The sequence below is a fragment of the Sus scrofa genome, chromosome 6 (assembly GCF_054392235.1).
Source record: "Sus scrofa isolate SSC_HxYL_T2T_F1_AM1 chromosome 6, Sscrofa_HxYL_maternal_Yorkshire_Landrace_v2.0, whole genome shotgun sequence".
In the NCBI taxonomy this organism is placed as follows: Eukaryota; Metazoa; Chordata; class Mammalia; order Artiodactyla; family Suidae; genus Sus; species Sus scrofa.
This window is the reverse complement of record NC_139388.1, coordinates 115,552,810-115,566,217: the sequence shown is the minus strand read 5'-3', so window position 1 is coordinate 115,566,217 and position 13,408 is coordinate 115,552,810. Positions and strand designations below refer to the sequence as shown.

Genomic DNA, 13,408 nt, shown 5'->3' with positions numbered 1-13,408 from the left:
TGTTTTAATAATAGGCAGGCAAGTCACATTTGTTCCCATCCTGCGCCAGACTGTCCTAGAAATACTATAAATAAGTGACTAAGTGTGTTTTAGTTCCGCTGCCTCTTCTTTATGTAGTCTATCATTTGATTGATGAGTTCATGAGAGATGAATGACAAGTTAGGTACCTGGCAGTGAAAGAAGCCTAGGATGGTTGTAACCTACACTGTGGATGATCACCCTCAATTCATGGAAAGCTGGACAAAAACATTAGCTGAGAAAAATTTTTTTAAGTTTTAAAAAGATGATCTGACTAATTAGTTGCTGTCTTTGTGCTTCCCACCTTCAGATAGGACATGAGTCTCATTCTAATTATCTTTAAAAGATTTTCATTGAAACAGAAAATTCACAGGTCTTTCTTTCTTAGGAGGGAGGGGAGCAGCTTTCCCATGTGTTGGTTTGTTTGTTGTATTTTAAGAGGAATAGAATTACTGATTTATCATTAACTCTGTCTAGTTTCAACAGTAGGATTAGAAAATGTGTGATTTCAAAATCATCTTCCTCTCAATATCATCAAAGTATAAAATGGTGTTCCAAATCAGAGAGAAACTTGTTTTAAGTTCTGCAAAAATGGAACCATTTTTCTGCCTACACTGTTAATGAAAGTCAAATGCGCCTCTTGTAAAGGAAGCAATTTCAAGTGTATAAATTATATTTTCTGTTGTAGGATGTTGGTTTGTCCTTAGCCAACCCTCTATTTGTTCATAGCATGGATGCGACCACTTTCTATTAACTGAGCATATACTAGAGTGTGTAGGTTCAGCCTTCCTTAAAGAGATGAGTGATAAAGGATACAAAACATTGTAACTATAGCACACTATTCAAGTGTTAACTCTACAAACAGGAAAAACATATTATGGATTCCTGTGTTTAAAAATTACTCGTTGCTGGAGTTTCTGTCATGGCACAGTGGAAACAAAATCCAACTAGGAACCATGAGGTTGTGGGTTCAATCCCTGGCCTCGCTCAGTGAGTTAAGGATCTGGCATTGCCGTGAGCTGTGGTGTAGATCACAGATGCGGCTCGGATCTGGCATGGCTATGGCTGTGGCCAGCAGCTATAACTCACATTCGACCCCTAGCACCTCCATATGCTGCAGGTGCAGCCCTAAAAAAAAAAAGGAAAAAAGAAAGAAATTGCCCGTTGCCATTTATGTTCCAGAACTAGGTCATATTTTAGGAGTGTTCAAATATTTACATTTTATAACCATTCCTGGCTGTTACACATGATTTTTGCTGAGACCTAAGAAACAAGACTGCATATTGTTAATGGAAAACATATTCTCTTAGATGAGTGATACTCTCAGTGATTCTTTTTTATAATTAAATGTAGATGTTAGCCTATAGGCGTTGCTTTATTTTTAGAAAGTTTGGGATTCATGAGTGGGAAAAGCTCAGAACACAGATTTCTTAAAAACAGAATTTCTTTTTTCATAGAGTCTGTTTAAAAGGCACTCTGGAGCCATAACATTTTCTTTTCTTTTCTTTTGAGTAGCAGAGAAGGTTGTTTACTTTTAAGTAACATAGAGGGAGAGACACGACCTTCCATTTACAGTGACAGCACTTAGCAGTAATCACCACATCAGGAACATTTCCTTTACAGGTAAAAGACACGGAATAATAGAATTTACTTGAGACAGCCTGAGACTAGTTTGAATTGTCTGGCCCTGAGATATTTATCAAGCAGGGACTGGCACTTCTCAGAGAACCATAACTACTTAACAGGTGATTTTTCCCTGACTGCCATCTTCAGACGTGCTACCTTTGACAGTGACACAAAACAGTAGCTCTTTGTCTTAGTGGCCGAACAATTGATTCTAATTGTCTTCACTGTTCCCTCTTTCCTATCACAGAATCGGAAGACTTTTTGATGGTACAGAGCCAATTGTTTTGGACAGTCTCAAACAGCACTATTTCATTGACAGAGATGGACAGATGTTCAGATATATCTTGAATTTTCTACGAACATCAAAACTCCTCATTCCTGATGATTTCAAGGTGAGGGATTCATATTAAATTGCCAATAGCATAAATATGTGATTTGTTTTGATGTGCTCCAAAAAGTATTTCCAGCTCTACATTTTTTTTTTAACATTCTTTTTTTTAAAAAATATTTTCCATCATGGTCTATTCCTGGAGATTGGCTGTAGTTCCCTGTGCTACGCAGTAGGACCTTATTGTCTATCCATTCTAAATGTTATAGTTTGCATCTATTAACCCCAAACTCCCAGTCCCTCTCACCCCCTCTCCCCTTCCCGATGGCAACCACAAGTCTGTTCTCCATGTCTCTGCAGTTCTGCATTTTTAAAATACACCAACTCTAAAGGCATCAGAGGTTTCTGACATGGTTAGACTGTCTTCATGAAATAGAATTTATAGTCATTAAAGTTTTGCAGGATCAGGGGGTTACTGTTGTTGAGCTGCATCTGTGACCTACACCATAGCTCACGGCAACATCAGATCCTTAACCCACTGAGCGAGGCCAGGTATTGAACCTGCAACCTCATGGTTCCTAGTCAGATTCGTTTCTAATTCACCATGATGGGAACACCCACAGATTTTTTAAAATGAAATTTGAGCCATTTATAAAGTTTGTGTAGAAGAAAAAAATGCTTAAGAAGAGTTTAAAAACATTTGGTGGTGATAGTAATTGTGGGCAACAGTGGATGTGTCCTAGCAGACATCACGATGTACTGTAGTGCTTTAGTGATTAAAAAGTGTGATCTTGACAGGGCTAAGATGTACACACAGATCAATGGAGAAAAACAGGCCTCAGAGACAGAAGTGTGTATGTAGGATTTCGATATATTATAAAGGCGGTATTTCAAATCAGTGGAAAAAGAAAGGAATAGTCAGTAATTGGCACTCAAACAATTGGCAACAAGACACTTGGAAAAAAATGTGGCGGCAGAGCCCTATCTCATAAATTCACAAAAAAATTCCAGGAATTAATGTAAAAGTTAAAGCTATAGAGGTACTAGAAAAAAATTAAAAGGACTTCCCCAAAGTATAATTTTCAGTCAGAGAGAACCTGCTTAAGCAAGACAATAGCCACAAGGCATCCTTAAAAAAATGAAAAATTGTTGATTTAAAGAAACCATATACAAATAAAAGTGTCAGAGCAGAAGAAATATTTGCAACATAAATTAATACCTATCATAAAAGAGCTCCTAAAAATCTATAATAAACATACAAACAACCCAATGGAAAACATTTTAAAATATAAACAAAATTTTCTGAAAGAAAAGAATATAAATTGTCAATAAATATTTGAAAAGATACTAAATCTTTTTAGTATCAAAAAAACTTAAATGGAGATAGCCCTTTTTATCCATCAGATTGGCAAAAAATTTTTAATTGGTAATATTCAGTATTGGGGAATATTGTGTAGTTGGGAGTGAAAACTATTAAACATTTCTGGAGGGCAGTTGACTGGTAGTTTTTAAATTTTTAAAATATATACTTTTTGATTTAGCAATCCCATGTCAATTAATTTATCTTTTAGAAATAACACATAAACATGCAAATATATAGAAGCATAGATATTTATTGTAGTTATACTTATAATAGCAAAAACGGGACACAGTTTTTAAAATGTTCAATAATGGCAGATGGTTGCAAATATTATAGGATAGTCATACTGTGGAATAGTTGATGGAAGCAGGGAATCACCAAGATTTTATTCAGTGAGAATATTAATTTACAGAATATGTATGTTTCTTTTCTTTCTTTTTTTTTCTTTTTTTTTTTGTCTTTTTGTCTTTTTTAGGGCAGCACCTGTGGCGTATGGAGGTTCCCAGGCTAGGGGTCTAATCAGAGCTGTTGCTGTCCGGCCTACACCACAGCTCACTGCAACGCTGGATCTTTAACCTACTGAATGAGGCCAGGATGGAACCCGGAACCTCATGGTTCCTAGTCGGATTCATTTCCACTGAGCCACAATGGGGAACTCCTCTCTGTTTCTACTTATGTAAAAAATCATGCGTAAATATTTGTAAATAGAAAAAGATCTCAAATAGATCCCATACTGATGAGAGGCCCCCTAAACCTCTAAATTAATAGAGGTTTAGGGGGCCTCTCATCAATTTGGAACTTTGAACAATGGGGCATGTCAAGGGTAATTAGCCAAATGGAAAAGAGAGTCATATGTCATGTCATGTCCACATTTACATGAAAACAACAGACTTTTGGCAGAAAAAATAAGAGAGCAATAAGTGCGACTAGTGTGTGCAACTCCCTGCAGCCCAGCATAACCTGAGGAGTTCCCCGGACCCTGCCCCTCTGCAGCCAGTGGCAGATCCCAGAGCCTCTCAGAAGTGTGCCTCTGCAGTGCTGGGCACGCATGAGTCCAGCATTGACAGACTTGGGAAGTTGGTCTGTGCCACGTGGCTCCGAACTGCAAGTCAGCAGCTTGAGCAGTGCTGATCTGCCACCTTCCTAGGCGGTTTTCAAGGATTACACGCCTCTCTAGTTGCCCTTTCCTGCCTTCCCCTCCTGGCGCGTCATTCACCAGGCGAGCATGGTCTGAGGAGGACAAAGGGGAGTTTGAGATCTCCACCCCTTGGTCAAAGTCGGGGGAGGCACCTGCCAAGCCACCTGTTTAGACAGCAGGCCCGGGGGGACTGGGATGACCAGCGACAGAGTTGAGGACAGCAGGCCGCTTGACACACTAGCTGTGGTGGAACAGGGAGCTTGGAACGGAGTCTGGGCTGCTTCTAGAAAGCAGGCACAGGCCCTGTGTGGAAATGGGAGGTGGGGCTGAGTCCTGCCCTGGACAGAAAATTGAAGGAAGGGGTCAGGGGAGCGGAGAGGCTTCTGAACATGGGCGGGGCTTCTGCAGGGACCGCAGTCTCTCATCGGACCCCTGGATGGCAGGCGTGTGCTCACCAGCCAGGTCTGGGAGAGAAAGGTCTCTACTTTCTCATGGAGAAGAGAAAGTCTGATAGGGCAGGAAGAGAGCTGACATTTCCTTACTCCCTCCTGTTTTCCTGGAAGGAAGCCTAGAAATGCGAAAGGGAGTGGAGGAGGGAAGTTTCACCTGTAGGTCTCTTTTAAGGTGCTTGCATTTCCAGATGCCCTCTCAGAACCTCTACCTGCATAGCCATTGGCTCCTTAAACTTGGGTTGCCGTCCCAGGAGCTGGCCAGCCCCGCCTACCCCTCCCTGCCTTCAGCACCTCCAACCCTGCTCTTCTCCATGTGTGTCCTATCTCAGTGAAAATGCTGAATCCACGTACCTGTTTCCAGCCGGCCTCTCCCACACCCATCATCCATGACTCGAGTACCCTCCAGATGCTTCTGGAATCAATCTGCTCCTGTCATCCCCGCCTCCCTTATCCAAGGCAGCATTTTAGATGACTCAGAGTCGCTTCACATTTGGTCTCCCTTCTCCCACACGTCTCCCCCTCTTCACCCACTCTCCATGGGCAAACCAGGAGACACTTCATGAAACTTTTTGAGATCGTGTTGGATTATCATACAGTTGTACGAAATGACAGCTCCTGTGATACCTGGTTCCCCCCAGTGTCACATCTCGCACACTGCCAACTAGCCTCACTGTCGGGATCTGACACTGATACGGTCAAGGTACAGTATATTTCCATCTGGGCCAGGATCCCTCCTTTTGCTGTTTTACAGCCATGCCCTCCTTCCTCTCCCCCTCCTCCATCTCCCAGCCTGTCCCTCACCAAGGGTCACTTTTAAAAAACATAGTGTGGGAGTTCTTGTTGTGGCTCAGTGATAACAAACCTGACTAGTATACATAAGGTTCAATCCCTGGCCTTGCTCAGTGGGTTAAGGATCTGGTGTTGCCGTGAGCTGTGGTGTAGGTCGCACGCTCGGCTCGGATCCCATGTTGCCGTCTTGTTGTATAGGCTGGTGGCTATGGCTCTGATTCGACCCTGAACTTCCATGTGCTGCAGGTGTGGCCCTAAAAAAAGAAAGAAAGAAAAATACAACACATAGTGTATTATGACTTGCTCTGGCTGGAAACTCTGCAGGGGCAAAGCAGCACATCCTGGTCATAGGCCCAGCAAGCCCAGGCCCCTGCACACCTACCCAGCTCTTACCCTGCACGTGTGCCAAACCCCCTGTCCCCCGCAGAGCAGACCACTCCATCTGATGCTCTTTCCCTGGAATTTATTTGTCACTTAGGGCTCATGGTATTCATCACTAAGCTGTCCTGTGCCCAGTCTAGCTTAGATTTGCCTGTACCCCTGATTCGCTATGGTCACACACAGAGGGTTTGTAATTATTTGCCTCTGTTGTTTAGCACCATATACCTAGCTGTATGTTAACAAACGCTTTCAGCTTCGAGTGTCAAACTAGCCAATCAACAGCACCTTAAACTAATGGAGGTTTGTTTTTCTCACATAAGAAGTCAGAGGTCCGTGGTCATTGGCTGTGGTATCTGCTCCGTGATGTTATCAAGGACAGGACTCTCTTGTCTTTTTGTTTTTTTATTCTCAGTGTGGACGTTTTGACCTCATGCTTGTCACTTCAAGGCCATAAGGTGACTGTCACAGCTCCAGTCATCACATCCTCATTCAAGGCAGAAAAAGGGGGCAGAAGGCTTATAACTCACAAGACTGCATCCTTGTCAGAAGATTCCCAGTACCCTTCCTCTTTATAACTCATTGGCTAGAACTGAGCCTCCCCTAGCTGCAGAGGGGGCTGAAAAAGTGGCTTTTGTTTCTTTTTCAGCCCCTGCAGTGAGAGAAATGGGCAAAGGCTAAGGGGTTGGAAAGGGCTGTGGGGGAAGCTAGCTAGCAGCGTCTGTCACACTAGCTCAGCCCTGCATGTATTAAGCATGTAAATATTTGTGGTATGAGTGATGAATGAAGTCAGTCTCACATTCGAACCAGATTCTGGTTCATACCTGGGCATATGTGTCCTTATATTTGAACTTTGCATATTTTGGGTGTATATCTTGACTCTTTAACTACCTTGTGTCACAAACAGAGACATCTTTATGGGTTTGTTTTTTTCTTTTTTTTTTTTTTTTTTTTTTTTTTTTGTCTTTTTGCCATTTCTTGGGCCGCTCCTGCGGCACATGGAGGTTCCCAGGCTAGGGGTCGAATCGGAGCTGTAGCCACTGGCCTACGCCAGAGCCACAGCAACGAAAGGATCCGAGCCACGTCTGCAACCTACACCACAGCTCACGGCAACACCGTATCGTTAACCCACTGAGCAAGGGCAGGGACTGAACCTGCAACCTCATGGTTCCTAGTCAGATTTGTTAACCACTGCGCCATGACGGGAACTCCCATCTTTATGTTTTTCTAGAGGACATTGTGTGCTAGACACATAATAATTGCTTAGTATTAGTTAATTTAAACAGTAGAAAAAGTCAAGTCATAAGAGGTCAAGAGCTAACTATAAGTGGGCACTACACTTCTATTTAAAATCATGTAGGGCTGGTGCAGCGGAAACAATCCAACTAGAATCCATGAGGATGCAGGTTTGATCCCTGGCTTTGCTTAGTGGGTTGGGGATTCGGCATTGCTGTGAGCTGTGGTGTAGGTCAAAGACACAGCTTGAATCCCGCTGTTGCTGTGTCTGTGGTGTAGGCTGGCAGCTGCCCCTCCGATTGGAGCTCTAGCCTGGGAACTTCCATATGCCACGACTGTGGCCCTAAAAAAGAAAAAAAGTAACAAATAAAATAAAATAATATAGGGCTAATAGGAAAATATACGATGTGTATGTATATAATATCATCCTAAGCTACATATCAGGGTGATATATTAATTTATAATTAATTCATAATTCCTGTGATTAAAAGAGATGCAGGGTCCAGGGAATATAAAACAATTTATAGGTAATTACAGTTAGGAAATGGTAATAACCATTTGTTTTCAGTTTCAGGATGTTCCAGAAATAGAGCTAGGTGTTTGAAACATTTAAATACGGCAGGCATTATTTTTTCTCCTCCAAGAACATTCCCGTTAGTTGCTGGGGAGAGAAAAACTTCCACATGGGGGCTAAGCTGTGGCCAATTCCAGAGGACTCACCCAGTCACCCCCCTGGCTAGGATTGGGATGGGTGCTTCTCTGCCCTTTCATGCTCCCTTGGGATTCCAGAACCCCAAAAGACCTGCTGTTCATTAATACGAAGCACAGAGCACACCCTTTAATTGGGTTCGGATTTAACTGTAGCCCATGCTTGGGGAAATAAGACAAAAAGCATGTCACATGAAACTCACGTATGCCAGGGCTCTGAAATGTTTCCCATGGAGCCTCTGGGCCACAGGCCATAAATTACAGGGAATCTGGAACCTGGCGGAGCAGGAGAAAATAAGCCGGGGTGGCCATTCGGCCCTCGTGGTTATGATGGAGATACATCCACCGCAGTTTGTGGGAATCAGAAAGACAGGTGCACACAGACGGGCTCTCAGTCGGCCCGACCCTGAACAGTACAGTAGGTGCTTTCTTTCTGGGCAGTTTCTTCCCTGACCTTGGAAGAGGGACACAGCGTTTGGTGAGTGGAGAGAATCTCACTGTGTTTGCAGGGAGCGCATTCCTTGATTACCTGCTTCCCTCTCCAGCTATTTAATGCTAGGTTTGAGCAAAGGCATGAAATCTTGAAATCACAGCATCCTCCGTCCCTTAACATCTCATTCTGCAAATGTGCTGTCTGAGCTAGATACCCATTTAACAATTTAGATAATTTCATACTTCACAACACCACTTAAGTGGCAGCTGCTCGTGCCCTGCTCCCACTGAAAGGCGTTGGAATTTGTTTTCTAGATAAGTGATTGGGGAACCTCTTTGCAGTGTTTTATTATGGATATAACTCTCCCTCTTCCCTTCATCTCTCCCTCCACCCCAATTATATTGACTTGTTCGTCGTCACTCTGTTTTCTGCTCACACCCATCCGTGCATGGACACATGTGGGCGCACACACACATATGCATAGTTGTAATTCCCAGTACACTGTGAGTCCAGAGCTGCTTTGGTTCCTTTTTTGGTGAGGAACCACAAAATTACGCCTCTCTAGGCTTTTTTTTTTTTTTTTTAATCTGTTTTTCCTCTTTTTAGGGCCGCACCTGAGGCATATGGAAGTTACCAGGCTAGGGGCGGAAACAGAGCTGTAGCTTCCAGCCTATGCCACAGCCATGGCAACGCCAGATCCTTAACCCACTGAGCGAGGCCAGGGATCGAACCCATGTCCTCACGGATGCTAGTCAGGTTTGTTACCACTGAGCCATGATGGGAACTCCTCTAGACTTCTATTTTGAACATCTATATTGAACATCCATGTTGCTAACATCTTTCATGGTCTCTGGATGAATGTCTACCCTTCTTAGATAAGTAAAACTTTGCTGGCAGACTGCCCTCCAATTTAACCTCTCCCTAGCTTAAGTTCAAACATCTAGTAGTTATTTCTAGTAACCTTTTAATATTATAGAAGTATACATACATTATAGAAAATTTGAAAGTATAGATAAGCAAAAAAATTTTCAAGAGTATATTCCCACCTCTCAGAAATTGCTGATGTTAAAATCTTAGTGCGTAGGCTTTTGGGTCTTTTTCTATGTTTATTTCAAACAATATCTCTACCTTTCCACTTTTTTTTTTTTTTTTTTTTTTTTTGTCTTTTTAGAGCCACCCCCATGGCACATGGAGGTTCCCAGGCTAGGGGTCAAATTAGAGTGGCAGCTGCTGGCCTACACCACAGTCATAGCAACATAAGATCCACCACAGCTCACAGCAATGCAGGATCCTTAACCCACTGAGTGAGCGGGATCGAACCTGTGTCCTCATGGATACTAGTCAGATTCATTTCTGCTGAGCCACGACGGGAACTCCCCTACCTTTCCACCTTAATAAAATTTTATTTCCTCTAATACTATAATCATATTCAAATTTCCCTGATTGACCCCCCCAAAATGTCCTTTCTACATGGCTTTTCCAAGCTGGAAAAATATGATCCAGGACCTTACTGAATCTAGTTCTGTCCCTTCATTTTTTTATCTCACATGGTCCCTTTTTATATGATGCTGACTTGCTGAAGAGACCAGGCCAGTTGCCCTACCAAACGTCCCACCATCTAGATTTGTCTGGTTGCCTTGTCATGTGAGCTCATTACACTAGCCTCACATTTCCTGTAAACTGCAAGTTGTATCTAAAGGCTTCATAGGTTTAAATTAAATATTTTGGCAGGAATACATCTCCATTGCAGGAATACATCTCCATTGATGATGTGTGCTTCCTGTTACACCACGTTAGCAAACACTTGTGGCTGAACCACTGTTAATGACAGAAGGACTGACCATTAGATCAGGGTGTGTACTGTGTTCCTTCAATTACAACAAAAACGATCCCTGTCTAGCTCAGGGTTTCTCCCCTCACACTATTTAACATTTGGGGCCAAATGATTCTTGGTGATGGGACTGTCCTGTGACTGATTGGAAGTTGAGTAGCATCCCTGGCCTCTACTCACTAGATGCCAGTAGCACCCAACCCCTCCCGGTCAGAGACCAAGAAAGTCTCCAAACATTGCAGAAGGTCCTAGCTTAAGGAAAGACGAAAGATTCTATTTATCTCATAGATAGTAAAGATTCTATTTATCTCATAGAATTATTGGGAACTCTCTCTCAGGGGTGGAAACATCAGAGCAGCTCTGAGGACCTTGGTCGTGGGAGTTTGTGGTTTTCTGGAATGCTCCCCAGCAATGCCCGGGGTCTCTCTCCCCATTTTTGGTTCGATACGGAGGCCATCTGATTGGCTCAGGTTGGCTCCGATGCTTATGCTTCAGCCAATCGCTGTGGCAACACAGATCTGCCTTCTGGGTACTCCTTCTGAGGGTTGAACTTTCTCAGAGAAGGCAGGGTTACGAGCTGGATAGACCCCCAACAAGTTTTTCTTCTCTAGCACCCAAGCTGTCAGCGCAGGATGTGTGCCCCAGCCCTTCTTGGCTGCTGTGTCTCCAGTGCAGAGGCTGTTCCTCCCAGTATTCCTGCCAAGGCCCGCTTCTCACCTTCTCCCAAGGACACTCCCTCCGAGGCAGGACTAGTTGCAGAAGCAGGGCTGGGAGGTGGCCGCAGCCAGCCCTAGCACCATCCATCTCAGATGGCATCTCTAGCCCAGCCCTCGCTATGCCCTACACTTCAGGCCTAACTGCTGAGCGTAGACTCCAGGTGACTTGCTAAGCTGGGGTGTGGCTTCCAGATGCAGATGGCTCTGCCTTCAACTCTGCCTTCGGCTCTGCCTTCAGCTCTGCCATCTGCGCCCTGTCATTATCACCTGTGTCCACTGCAGCCTGTCTCTAGGAGAGTCAGAGGCTGGGGTGGAGACAGTAACCAGGTAGAGAAGAGACTTTGCCCACTGCTTACATTTCCTTTTTTTTTTTTTTTTTTTTTTTTGGTCTTTTGTCTTTTTAGGGCCACACCCGCAGCATGTGGAGGTTTCCAGGCTAGGTGTCGAATCGAATCAGAGCTACTGCTGCAGCCCTACACCACAGCCACAGCAACACTCAATCCCAGCCGCATCTGCGACCTACACCACAGCTCACGGCAACACCGGGTCCTTATCCCTCCGAGTGGGGCCAGGGATCGAACTCGTGTCCTCATGGATACTAATCGGGTTCATTAACCACTGAGCCATGATGGGAGCTCCTTACGTTTCCTTTAACAGCGTCAGGATAAGTCTTAGGCTGGGCATCCTTGCCCCAGGAAAACAGGAGTGGTCGGGAGAAGCTGGAAGTCGATGGCACTGAACCGGGAAGAAGCCTGACTGGAAGTGTCAAGTGGTAGCAGAGGAAAAGGAGCATGTGGGCCAGTCTTTCTCGGCTTTGAGGAAAAGAAAGGGGCTTGGGGGTGGAGAGGGCAGAATAGACAGAGCACAGAGGAGCTCTAGGGCAGGGAGAATACTCTGTGTGATATTCTAATGGTGGATACGCATCATTAAACATTTGTCCAAACTCATAGAATGTTCCACACCAAGAGTGAACCCTCATGTGTGGACTTAGAATGTATGGACTTATGATGTGTCAGTGTAGGTTCATAGCTTGTAACAATTGGACCGTTCTGATGGGGCTGTCAGCATGCTGACAGTGGCCTGGGGTGGCGGGGGTGCGGCTGAGGCTTGCATGTGCCAGGTAAGGGGGAGTATGGAAAATCTCTGTCTTCTGCTCAATTTTGCTGTGAACTTAAATTGCTCTAAAAAATGAAATCCTTTTAGGGAGTTCCCGTTATGGTGCAGTGGAAACGCATCTGACTAGGAACCATGAGGTTGCAGGTTCGATTCCTGGCCTTGCTCAGTGGGTTAAGGATCTGGTGTAGCCATGAGCTGTGGTGTAGGGTCACATAAGCAGCTCGGATCTGGCATTGCTGCAGCTGTGGTGTAGGCTGTCAGCTACAGCTCCGATTAGACCCCTAGCCTGGGAATCTCCATATGCTGTGGATGTGGCCCTAGACAGACAAAAAAGACACACACACACAAAGGATTAAAATGTGAAATCCTTTTAAAGAAAAGGACAGAAGGAAAAAAAGCAAGAACATCAGTCCAGAGAAAGATGGCAGAGCCAGGGGAATTAAGAAATATAGAGGCCCCCAAACCTCAAACACTGAAAAAACTATGATGACCTACCTCCCCCTCAATAAAAAAAAAAATTTTTAAGGAAAGTTTTGCAGGGATCTGCTTTTGTTGAGGTGTACGCATGGATGCTGTTATAAAATATAAAATCCTCTCATTTCCCCTCATTTTCTTGGCACCTCTTCTTTGCAGGCGCCCTGATACATACCCTGCCTTCTGGGGCATCAAGCACAGGGAGAGGGCCCAGCATTGGGACCTCGCCCCCACCCCCACCCCCTGTCCTGAGCTTGGGAGGGAGAAGAACTTCTAAAGCTCTGGGGCAGGGGGAACTTCTAAAGCTCCCAGAAAAGCCCTCTTTGTGCCCACAGGGTCTAGTGTGGCAGCTGCACATAAACATATCTCAAAATGAGTTCATGGAGTTCCCATTGTGGCACAACAGGAACGAATCCGACTAGGAACCATGAGGTTTCGGTTTCGATCCCTGGCCTCACTCAGTGGATTAAGGATCCGGTATTGCCGTGAGATGCGGTGTAGGTCAGAGAAGCAGCTCAGATCCCACGTTGATGTGGCTGCAGTGTAGGCCGGCAGCTACACCTCATATTCCACCCCTAGCCTGAGAACCTCCATATGCCGCAGGTCCGGCCCTTAAAAAAAAGAAAAAGAAAAAAAACATGAGTGTGTGAGTGAGTGGCTAAGCAGAGGAACCTGTCAACTCCTGGGTAAAACTTCAAGTACATTAGGAGTAAATTAAGGCTTTGAACTGTTCTGTGGAACTAGAAGCCATGTGTGGTAGGCTGAAGAATGGCCCCCCCCTAAGGTATCCACATCCTAACCCCTA

The 13,408-nt window shown here is 44.4% G+C and overlaps 1 protein-coding gene across 1 annotated transcript in view; it reads left to right on the top strand.

The window, feature by feature from the left end:
- The window catches only part of KCTD1 (potassium channel tetramerization domain containing 1), a 99,528-nt gene that overhangs the window by 73,904 nt on the left and 12,216 nt on the right, over positions 1 to 13,408 (top strand). The window contains 1 exon segment of the mRNA NM_001244971.2: positions 1,892 to 2,036. Coding sequence (NP_001231900.2) covers positions 1,892 to 2,036 — 145 coding nt within the window.